Here is an 11,261-nt window from a genome sequence, read left to right as displayed (position 1 = left end):
TGATCACAGTTCTCCTCTATAACTACATCTCTCTTGGGTTTTTGTCAAACGGATACCTGGAATTCTGCTGGGGAAATCCTACTTAATGAGTGCCAGGGGCAAAAACATTTATTTTTAATGTGCTTCATTCATTACTGTAAGGGACAACATCTATACTGTGGTCAATTCTCAAAGCGTAGGCTAAACAGCCAATGCTGTAGGCTAGTGTTTAGCTTTAGAAATCAGAAATCAGAAAAAGCTTTATTGCCAAGTACGATTTTACACATACAAGGAATTTGCTTTGGTGAGGTTGGTGCATGACACATCTATTAAAAAGACGCTATTAAAAAGCAAAAAATATAACAATATAAATACATATACACAAGCCTGTTTTTTTTTTTTTTTTTTCTTTTCCCCCAAAAGTCCAAGCAGAGCGTTAATGTAACATATAGAGTTATGGCAATCTCAATGTGATAAGATGAGGCAGAGGTGAATTGTGAAGAGTGTCGGGGGGGTTCCGGGCCTTGTTGATAAGGCTGACAGCAGACGGGAAAAAAACTGTTCTTATGGCGTGAGGTTTTGGTCCTGATGGAACGCAGCCTCCTGCCAGAGGGGAGTGTCTGAAAGAGTTTGTGTCCGGGGTTGGAGGGATCAGCCACAATCTTTCCTGCACACCTCAGGGTCCTGGAGGTGTACAGGTCCTGAAGAGACGGAAGATTGCAGTTGATCACCTTCTCTGCAGTCCTAATGATACGCTGCAGTCTGCCCTTGTCCTTGGCGGTGGCAGCACCGTACCAGATGGTGATGGAGGAGGTGAGGATGGAATCAATGATGGCTGTGTAGAAGCACCATCATTGTCTTTGGCAGATTGAATTTATTCAGCTGTCGTAGGAAGTACATCCTCTGCTGTGCTTTCTTGATGAGGGAGCTGATATTCGGCTCCCAACTGAGGTCCTGGGAGATGATGGGGGCAGGTGAGGCTGAGTTCTTCCTGTAGTCCATCCACTGTCTTTAGAGCGTTGAGCTCTAGGTTGTTCTGGTTGCATCAGGTCACCAGATGTTCAACCTCCCACCTGTAGGCAGACTCGTCGCCATCAGAGAGGAGTCCGATGAGGGTGGTGTCGTCCGCAAAGACAGACTGGTGACTGGAGGTGCAGCTGTTCGTGTACAGGGAGAAGAGCAGAGTAGAAAGAACGCAGCCCTGAGGGGATCCAGTGCTGATGGTCTTTGCGTTGGAGACGTGTCTCCCCAGCTTCATGCACTGTTTCCTGTTAGACAGTAAGTGTGTAATTCATCTGCGGGTGGAATCAGGCATGCTCAGTTGGGAGAGCTTCTCCTGAAGCAGAGTTGGGATGATGGTGTTAAAAGCAGGGCTGAAATCCACAAACAGGATCCTAGCGTAAGTTCTTGCGGAGTCCAGGTGCTGGAAGATGAAGTGGAGGGCCAAGTTGACTGCATCATCTACGCATCGTTGGCTCTATAGGCAAACTGCAGGGGGTCCAGGAGAGGGTCGGTGATGTCTTTGAGGTGGGAGAGCACAAGGCGCTCAAAGGACTTCATGACCACAGAGGTCAGCGTGATGGGTCTGAAGTCATTAAGTCCTGTGGTCCTTGGCTTCTTGGGAACTGGGATGATGGATGAAGACTTGAAGCAGGCTGGCACGTGACATGTCTCCAGCGAGGTGTTAAAAATGCCTGTGAACACTAGAGACAGCTGATCAGCGCAGTGCTTCAAGGCGGATGGAGAGACAGAATCCGGACCAGCTGCTTTTGGTTGCTGGACTGTCCCTTTGTCTTTCAAAGCCAGCAGTAGAACTCGTTCAGGTCATTGGCTAGGCGTTGGTCATTGATGGAGTGGGGGGCTTTAGGCTTGTAGTTGGTGATCTGCCTGAGCCCTTTCCAGACAAACGCAGAGTTGTTAGCTGAGAACCGGTGTTGGGGCTTCTCAGAGTACAGTCGTTTAGCCTCTTTCACCGCCTTGCTAAACTTGTACTTCACCTCTTTGAATCTGTCTTTGTCCCCACTCCTGAAGGCCACTTCCTTTGCCAACCTTAGCTGTCTGAGTTTGGCTGTGAACCAGGGTTTGTCATTGTTTTAACTCACCCTGGTGTGTGATGGAACACAGCAGTCCTCTGTTACATGCTCCCCCCCTCCTCTTGCTGATCAGCCTGATCCCTTGTTCATTCTGTGTCTGCCTCCTTTTCAATAGGTGTGGCTGCACAGCAATCAGAACCTTTAAAGAGGGGGAGGGGACTGCAACTGAGTCTCTTCTCATTCTGGCCTGGCAGCAGGAGCAGCAGCAGCAGCAGCAGCAGCAGGAAGTGCTGCTGAAACATCCTCACAGAAGCTGAACACTTCCCAGTCAGTGGAGTCCAAACACACCTGGAGATCCTCCACAGTCTCACTGGTCCACTTCCTTGATGTCCTCACTACAGGTTTGCAAAGCTTTAGTTTCTGCCTGTACGCAGGAATCAGGTGGACCATGACGTGGTCAGAGTGGCCCAGTGCAGCACGGGGGACGCCAGCCAGCTGCAGCACAGAGTCCAGTATTAATCCACAGAGCCACGATGAAGCACAAAACCGCAGAAGAAGAAAAGTCCCTGTTTTTACCCAACAGCAGTTGCAATTCCTCCAGTTTGTTGGGCAGTGAACGCACATGAGAGAGAAATATTCCCAGTAACGCTGTGCGTAGTCCACGCTAGCGAAGTTGCGAAAGCACACCAGCCCATTTTCCTCTCCTCTGGCGTTTCGCTGCGTGAGCAAAGGTGGCGCACCTTTGACCAGGATGTCCAAAATTTCCAATGCAGGGAGCAGAAAATTAGGAAATAAATCCTCTGATGTTGTTACCCTGATGTTCTCTTCTCTGGTGAAAGAGCTCCGGGTAGCGTCACAGAAAACAGATTTAAAACACAAAACAAAACAAAACAAAGCAAAACAACGTGCACCAACACAGAAAGCTGAGGTGAGGAAGAGAGACACTGGATAGGCTGTTGGTGTTATAAAGGAGCCCAGACAAAAGAAACCCAGTTTAATGGAATGCATGCAGCATACACATTTTGATTTTCCAACCCAGTTTAGATGAAACCATGGCCACTTCCATATGACAAAAGCCTCCTTTTGGCCTGTTGCTGCTCCTACTCTCTGGGTCACTCCTTCCAGAGCTGGTTTCATCAGCCTGACTGTCTCTGCACTAGGCAAGAACCCTCTCTAGGAGTCTGTCTGAATCATAATGGGCTAATATAATAAATGGATAAAAAAAACAAAGCAAATCCTCTTCCAAGTAAGAGAGAGGAAAACACTATAGTTCTAACACTAATTTTTAACTTGGTTTAAAGGCCACTTTAAATTTTTTTATTTATTTATTTTTTTTGTCAAGTGACTTTTTCCTTGAAAATAAAACAGCATATTGTTATTTCTGTAAGTTGTCTATTCATTAATCAATGATATAGCTAAGATGGGAAAAAATAAATGTGTTGCACTGCATGCTGATTTAAGTGGTGCTAAATTTTGCGTTTGTGTGCCTAAAAATTTCAGGGAGCACCAATGCTACTACTGGAAAAGTTAGTATGGAGTCCTTTGTGAATTCTTGAATCGTTTCCCAGAGTTAATTTTCATATTCTGAGAAAAAGCCTCCTTTTGCTTTTTTTGAAATGATAAATGTATGGGATACTTTTTGGGTCAGGCTGCCCAAATTCGTTGCTGAATATTCTCCAGTTGCTCTAGAGCACTGCTGACAAAAACCAGGAAGAGAGATCATATTTCTCCAATACTCGCCACTTTGCACTGGCTCCCTGTAAAGTTTAGAATAGAGTTTAAAATTCTCCTCCTTACTTACAAAGCCATAAATGGCCAGGCACCTTCTTATCTTAAAGAGCTCATAGTACCTTATTGCCCTACTCAAACACTGCGTTCCCAGAATGCAGGTCTACTTATGGTTCCTAAAGTCTCAAAAAGCAGAACAGGAGTCAGAGCATTTAGCTATCAAGCTCCTCTCCTGTGGAACCATCTTCCAGTCTTTGTCCGGGAGGCAGACACTGTCTCTCGTTTAAGAGTAGGCTTAAAACTTTCCTTTTTGATAAAGCTTATAGTTAGGGCTGGCTCAGGCTTGTCCTGGACCAGCCCCTAGTTATGCTGCTATAGGATTAGACTGTCGGGGGACATCCAAAGATACACCGAGCTCCTCTGTCCTTCTGTCCCTCTCCATCCGCACGCTTTCATGTCCTACCATGGCGTGTTACTAACTTAGCTCCTTCCCCGGAGTCTCTGTGCTTTGTCGTCTTGCAGGTTCCCATGGACAGTGGCTGGGTCTGGATTGTGGATTTCAGCTGCGTCTCCTGCCTTGGCCCTGCCTGACATCCACTGCAACTGCTACTGCTGTTATTACATCCACTGTCACTGTTACTGTGATTGCATGTCTGTCTCTCTGTCTCTGTCTCTCTCTCTCTCTCTGACTGCATTTCTGTCTGTCTGTCTGTCTGTCTGTCTCACTCTCTCTCTCTTGCTCTTCCTCTCTCACCCAACCGGTCAAGGCAGATGGCCGCCCACCCAGAGTCTGGTTCTGCTCGAGGTTTCTGCCTGTTAAAAGGAAGTTTTTCCTCGCCACTGTCGCCAAGTGCTTGCTCATGGGGGAATTGTTGGTTTCTTTGTAGATAAAAGAGCTTGGTTTGTACCAGCTCTATATGGAAAGTGTCCTGAAACAACTTCTTGTGATTTGGCGCTATACAAATAAAATTGAAATTGAATTGAATTGAATTGAATTGAATTGAATTGAATTGAATTGAATGTGATGACCAAAAATGTTCCGTCATTACAGCTCATTGTTGGACACCCCCCTTGTGTCCAAGGTAAAAAGGTAAACCCACTTGCAGCTCAAACACTTTATTGTGAAAGCAGCATTTCACATTTCAGTGTGTGGATTTGTAATCTATAAATATATTTCAAAATCAGCTAATATTTGTTTGCACATGTTGCACAGGTAAAAACACAAAGGAGTCAGTTTATGACTTCTTAAAGAAGTGTGTCTTGAAGGAAGCTTCATCATTTTAACAAACAGCCCATAAACATTTTTAGTTTTAATAGCAACCCAGTGTCCCTGAGCATGTTCAGCTGCATTGCAACTTTTTCATGATAAGGCTGTTGGGTGGTGCATTGGTTAATACTGTCCCCACAAAAACATGTGTTCCCCACAAAGCATGCCGGATCACTCTGCAGCATCCCAGGTCCTCGATCTGAAAGCCCAGGTGACGGTACCTGTCGTCTGTCTCAAACAGTGTGTTGTTGGTGTATGAGCCAAAGAACTGGGGATGAACACATATATTTATCAGTTATCTGCACTGAATTTTGTCAGACAGTATAAAAAACAAATAAGACCTGAATGTCTGTGCTTTAACTGTAAAACTTTCAGGTCTCCTTTACACATGATCAGCAGCAGTACGTTTGTGCAAGCATAAGCCAACGTTTTCCAACAGAGAGAGCAGAGATGCTCATTCAGGAGTTCACAGTTTTCTTGCAAGGCATGTCAAATACATTTGACAAAGAAACTTTTACCACAGAAAAGGTGTGCACTGGCTTTTCCTCAGCATGACTGAAACAGTTCTCATAAACACTAACGGAATTAAGCTGGGCTCCCAGTACTACATCTGCACATATTCTGTTGCTGAATACAGCACAGAACTATCAACATGAGTAGACAGAAAAAGGCAGTTTGCCTGTTTTTGTTGGAGTGGCCAACAACTTCCCCAAACCCTCTCTCAGTTCACTGCTCACATTTTAAACTTCATAGTGAATGGTAGTGTATGTGGCTGTTGGGCAGCAAATCTGGCTTGCCCTATTAACTAGTGGCGATGTGACTGACAATTGTACCAAGGTACTATGATACTAGGTTTGGACTTCTTCTATGAACTCTCAGGGCACTCTCAATGCATGATAACTTTTTTAAATCTTCAAATTTAAGTGAAATTTGGAGGCTGGGGTGTAGTTATGGGTATTGTTTGAATTCCTCATCAAATCATTTTGGATTTGCATGAATGGAATGAAGACATCAGGATGATAAACAAATTGAGATTCAATAAATGGATTTGTAACTGGAATCAGATTAGACATAATGCTATTGAGCCCTATCCCTAACTGTTACAATACTGAGTGACTGTGGTATCTTACCGCCAAGCCTGAGGATGGGTCGATAAAGTCAGCCCAGAATCCTTCTCTCTGCAGGGCATAGCAGATCTCCTTTGCTCCATCAACAAACTGCACAGCAGAGGAAAAACTTAGTCTCACTCAGTGTCTTCAATAATTAGTGATTATGTGTTCACTGATAACTTACTGTCTTCAGGTATCCATGTGTGAAAATGCAGAACAAGCTAAGTGATAAAATTAGAACAAAAGTATTTTTCTGCCAAAAATATGTTATTTGAGTTAAAAAAAATCTATAAGTAAATCATTTGACACACTTATGATGCGATAATGGGAATACATTATAGAGATCGACCGATATGGATTTTTCAGGGCCAATACTGATTATTAATAATCAAGCAAAACTGATAGCTAATATTTAGAACCGATATTCGTTTGCAGCAAAAATGAAAATTTTGGTGTCAAAATTTAGAGTAACACACCTGAGATTAGAATGAATACAGTATTCTTTTTGTTTGTTTTGTGTACACTGAAAAAAGCCTTTCCCTTCTCTTTCCCTTAATGATTAAGAGCAAACCAATAAAGAGGGAGGCAGGAACCTTGGCTCACTACATTTTTTTGATAGCTTTAGTAGTTACTTTTCAGATTAAATTTTTACATAATGAGTAAATAAAGGTTAAACTTTCATGGGTTCCCAGAGATTTTCACTTATATTTCCTTATTTATGATTACATTTACTCATATATAGTTAAAGAAATTTAGGCATATTCTGAATCTCAGAACTAGATGTAAACTCATGTGTTTAGAACGGTATGTCTATACATAAATAAGAATGAGGCATTTAGCAACTGTAAATGGTCAGTAAAATGTATTTATCAGACCAACCCACAATGTTAGTTAAGACAGAACTAGATCAAAACTAATGTAAAACAGTTTCAGACTTTCAGACTTGCCCTTTCATCAGTACAATAGCTACTTAACTTAAATCTACAACAAAATTAAAACTGACATGACTAATGATGAACATGAGCCCCCAAAGTGATTTCATATATTTAAACTTGCAAACTTAAATCTCTCTAAACGTTATAAATATATCTATACAATCGACAGCACTGCACCAGTTCTCATCCAGCTCACCGCTATTCAGAAAGCTTCCAGCTGTAAGTTTGGCTCCAAGGACCAACAGGTCCAACAGACACATATACAGTTTTTTCCCCAAATGCCATCACTCTCAACAACTCATCCTAGTTCCCTCCCTTATTCTCCAACCACCCACCATGCAACATAGCCAATGGCTTCATGCGCGCGCGCGCGCGCGCGCGCACACACACACACACACACACACACACACACACACACACACACACACACACACACACACACACACACACACACACATTTTTTGTTTATTTTCTCAACTTTTTTTCCGTTCAAGCCGGATGGGATTGGTCAACTACATGATGTGTGGTGGCTTCAGTGTGTAAGCACTGAGCAGGAGGGGGAGGAGCAGGGGTTACAGACACAGCGCACGCGCACACACATACACACAAACACATACTGCTGACGTGCTGAGGTAAGCGTTTCGTCTCACTTCCTATTTCTGGTTGCTGCGTTAGTAGCCTGCATTTGTCACTCTTTCTCCTCCGAGTGTAATTTGCTCTGTGTTTCGTTACAGCAGCCTATTATCTGCGCTCTAAAGTAACATTAGTTCTGCTCAAGCACCCATAAGTCTGTTTATTTAGCAACCGCTATTTTATTTGTCTATGTGCTTGTCTGCTCTGCTAGCTACACCAGCTTAGCCTAGCAGCTAGCGATGGCTTCTTTCTGTCCCTCTCCAGCTCTCTCCTGCTTGGTGTGTCACATGTTAAGCTACTCCTCTGCCTTCTTTAGTGATACTGGTACGTGTAATAAATGTAGTTTATTTGGTGAGGAGGCGAGGCTTAGTGAATTGGAAGCTCGGCTCCGCACCATGGAAAACAAACCATTAGCTGTAGTTAGCCAGGCCCCCGTAGCCGGTGCAGACAGACCAAGTGCAGCTCCGGCTAGCCGTCCCTCGACAGCTCCCGAGCAGCCGGGAAACCAGGGAGGCTGGGTGACTGTTCGAAGGAAGCATAGTCCCAAGCTGAAGCCCACGGGTCACCACCAACCACTTCATGTGTCTAACAGGTTCTCCCCACTCGGCGACACACCCGCTGAGAACACAAACTAGAAACTAACTCTGATTATTGGCAGCTCCATTTTGAGAAACGTGAAGTTAGCGACACCAGCGACCATAGTCAAATGCCTGCCGGGGGCCAGGGCAGGCGACATCGAATCAAATTTGAAACTGCTGGCTAAGGATAAGCGTAAATACCGTAAGATTGTTATTCACATCGGCGGTAATGACACCCGGTTACGCCAATCGGAGGTCACTAAAATTAATGTGGAATCGGTGTGTACATATGCTAAAACGATGTCGGACTCCGTAGTTTTCTCTGGACCCCTGCCAAATCTGACCAGTGATGACATGTTTAGCCGCATGTCATCATTCAATCGCTGGCTGTCGAGGTGGTGTCCAGCAAACGGTGTGGGCTTCATTGATAAATGGCAGACTTTCTGGGAAGACCTGGTCTGATTAGGAGAGACGGCATCCATCCCACTTTGGAGGGAGCAGCTCTCAACTCCAGAAATCTGACCGATTTTATTTATGAACCTAACCCCTGACAACTCAGAGTTGAGACCAGGAGGCAGAGCTGCAGTCCTACACACTTCTCTGCGCCTCCATTAGAGCAGTTACCCACCCAACACTCCATAGAGACTGTATCTGCCCCTCGACCACATAAACTAAGTAAACCAAAAGTACAGAGAAGAGGAGTGAAACATAAAAATCTAATTAAAATTAAAACAACCACTGCAATAGTATAACAAGATAGGAGAATTAAATGTGGACTCCTTAACATCAGATCTCTGTCCTCTAAAGCTGTTTTAGTAAATGAGTTAATATCAGACCATAACATTATTCATTTTGTCTGACTGAAACCTGGCTGTGTCCTGAAGAGTATGTGAGCCTAAATGAAGCGACTCCTCCAAGCCATATTAATACTCACATTCCTTGAGGCAGCGGCAGAGGAGGTGGAGTTTCAGCCATTTTTGACTCAAGCCTTTTAATCAACCCTACAACTAAACTCAACTATAACTGATTTGAAAGCCTTGTTCTCACTATTTCTCATGAAAAATGGAAAACAGTGCAGCCAGTTTTATTTGTTATAGTATACCACTCTCCTGGTCCCTACTCCAAATTTATAGCTGAGTTCTCGGAGTTTCTGTCAGGTTTAGTCCTTAAAGCAGATAAAGTAATTATTGTAGGTGACTTAAATGTTCATGTCGACGTTGATAATGACAGCCTTAGCACTGCGTTTATCTCAGTATTGGACTCAGTTGGCTTCCATCAGAATGTACATGAACCGACTCACTGTTTTAACCACACCCTTGACCTTGTTCTGACATATGGCATTGAAATCGAAGACTTAATAGTCTCCTCACAGAATCCTCTTTTGTCGAACCATCATTTGATAACTTTTGAATTCATATTACCAGACTACCATCCAGTAGGCCAAAATTCTTATACCAGTCTCCTGTCTGATAGTGCTGTAGCTAAATTCAAGGATATGATCCCATCAGTATTTAATTCAATGCTATGTCTCAATACAACAGAGGTTTCTTATGCTAACCTTAGTCCCTCCCAGATTGACTACCTGGTTAATAGTGCTACAGGTTCATTGCGTATGACACTTGACTCTGTTGCTCCCCTAAAAAAGAAGATAATTAAACAGAGGAGGTTAGCTCCATGGTATACTCCTCAAACCTGCAAATTAAAGCAAACTTCACGGAAAATAGAAAGGAAATAGCGTTTCACCAATTTGGAAGAATTTCGGTTCGCCTGGCAAGACAGTCTTAAAATATACAGGAATGCCAGGGCAGCCTATTACTCTGCACTAATAGAGGAAAATAAGAACAATCCCAGGTTTCTCTTCAGCACTGTAGCCAGGCTGACAGAGAGCCATAATTCTATTGAACCATGTATTCCTTTAGCTCTGAACAGTAACGACTTCATGAGCTTCTTTAATGATAAAATTCTAACTATTAGAAACAGAATTCATCAGCTCCTGCCGTCAACAGGTACTGTTTTGTCTTCAAACACAGAAACCGTAGAAACTGTTACTCAGCCTGTCGCAGTTTTAGACTGCTTTACTCCTGTCGACCTTCACCAACTAATTTCAATAATTTGATCATCAAAATCATCAACCTGTATTTTAGATCCCATCCCGACTAAGCTGTTTAAATTAGTATTACCTTTAATTGACTCTTCAGTATTAGACATGATCAATCTGTCTTTATCAACATGGCTACGTACCACAGTCTTTTAAAGTAGCTGTGATACACTGCTACTTAAAAAGCCTACTCTTGATCCAGGGTTTTTAGCCAATTATAGACCGATATCCAACCTTCCCTTTCTCTCAAAAACTCTTGAGAAAGCAGTTGCCAATCAGCTGTGCGACTTTCTAAACAATAATAGATTATTTGAGGATTTCCAGTCAGGATTTAGAGTGCATCATAGCACAGAGACAGCACTGGTTAAAGTTACAAATGACCTTCTAATTGCATCTGATAAAGGATTTGTCTCTGTACTAGTCTTATTGGACCTTAGTGCTGCATTTGACACCATTGACCATGGTATCCTATTGCAGAGACTGGAACACTTCATTGGCATTAAGGGAACTGCGCTAAGCTGGTTTAAGTCCTACTTGTCAGATCGCTCTCAGTTTGTACACGTTAATGACGACTCCTCTGTGCTCGCTAAAGTCAGCTTTGGAGTTCCGCAGGGTTCTGTGCTTGGACCAATTCTATTCACCTTGTATATGCTTCCTTTAGGTAAGATTATCAGGAAGCACTCAATAAATTTTCATTGCTATGCAGATGATAACCAGCTATATTTATCAATGAAGCCAGAAGAAACCAGTCAGTTAACTAGACTACAAGCATGTCTTCATGACATAAAGACCTGGATGACCTGCAATTTTCTGATGCTAAACTGAAGTTATAGTAGTAGGCCCTAAACATCTTAGAAAGTCACTTTCTGATGACATAGCAGTTATGGATGCCATTGCGCTG

The 11,261-nt window shown here is 43.2% G+C and overlaps 1 protein-coding gene across 4 annotated transcripts in view; it reads right to left on the bottom strand.

Moving 5' to 3' along the window:
• Nucleotides 1-216: 216 nt before the first annotated feature.
• Nucleotides 217-11,261, bottom strand: part of mmadhcb (metabolism of cobalamin associated Db) — a 31,741-nt gene continuing 20,696 nt past the window's right edge. For all 4 annotated transcript variants that reach the window (XM_070975296.1, XM_070975294.1, XM_070975295.1 and 1 more), the window contains exons 7-8: nucleotides 6,138-6,224; nucleotides 217-5,275 (exon numbers count right to left, since the gene is read on the bottom strand). In XM_070975296.1, coding sequence (XP_070831397.1) covers nucleotides 5,081-5,275; nucleotides 6,138-6,224 — 282 coding nt within the window. In that variant the 3' untranslated portion in view covers nucleotides 217-5,080. The remainder of the gene's footprint in view (nucleotides 5,276-6,137; nucleotides 6,225-11,261) is intronic.

The sequence above is a fragment of the Chaetodon trifascialis genome, chromosome 12 (genome assembly GCF_039877785.1).
Source record: "Chaetodon trifascialis isolate fChaTrf1 chromosome 12, fChaTrf1.hap1, whole genome shotgun sequence".
Taxonomy (NCBI): Eukaryota; Metazoa; Chordata; class Actinopteri; order Chaetodontiformes; family Chaetodontidae; genus Chaetodon; species Chaetodon trifascialis.
Note: the sequence above shows the minus strand (reverse complement) of the source record. Positions and strands in the feature narration are given on the sequence as shown.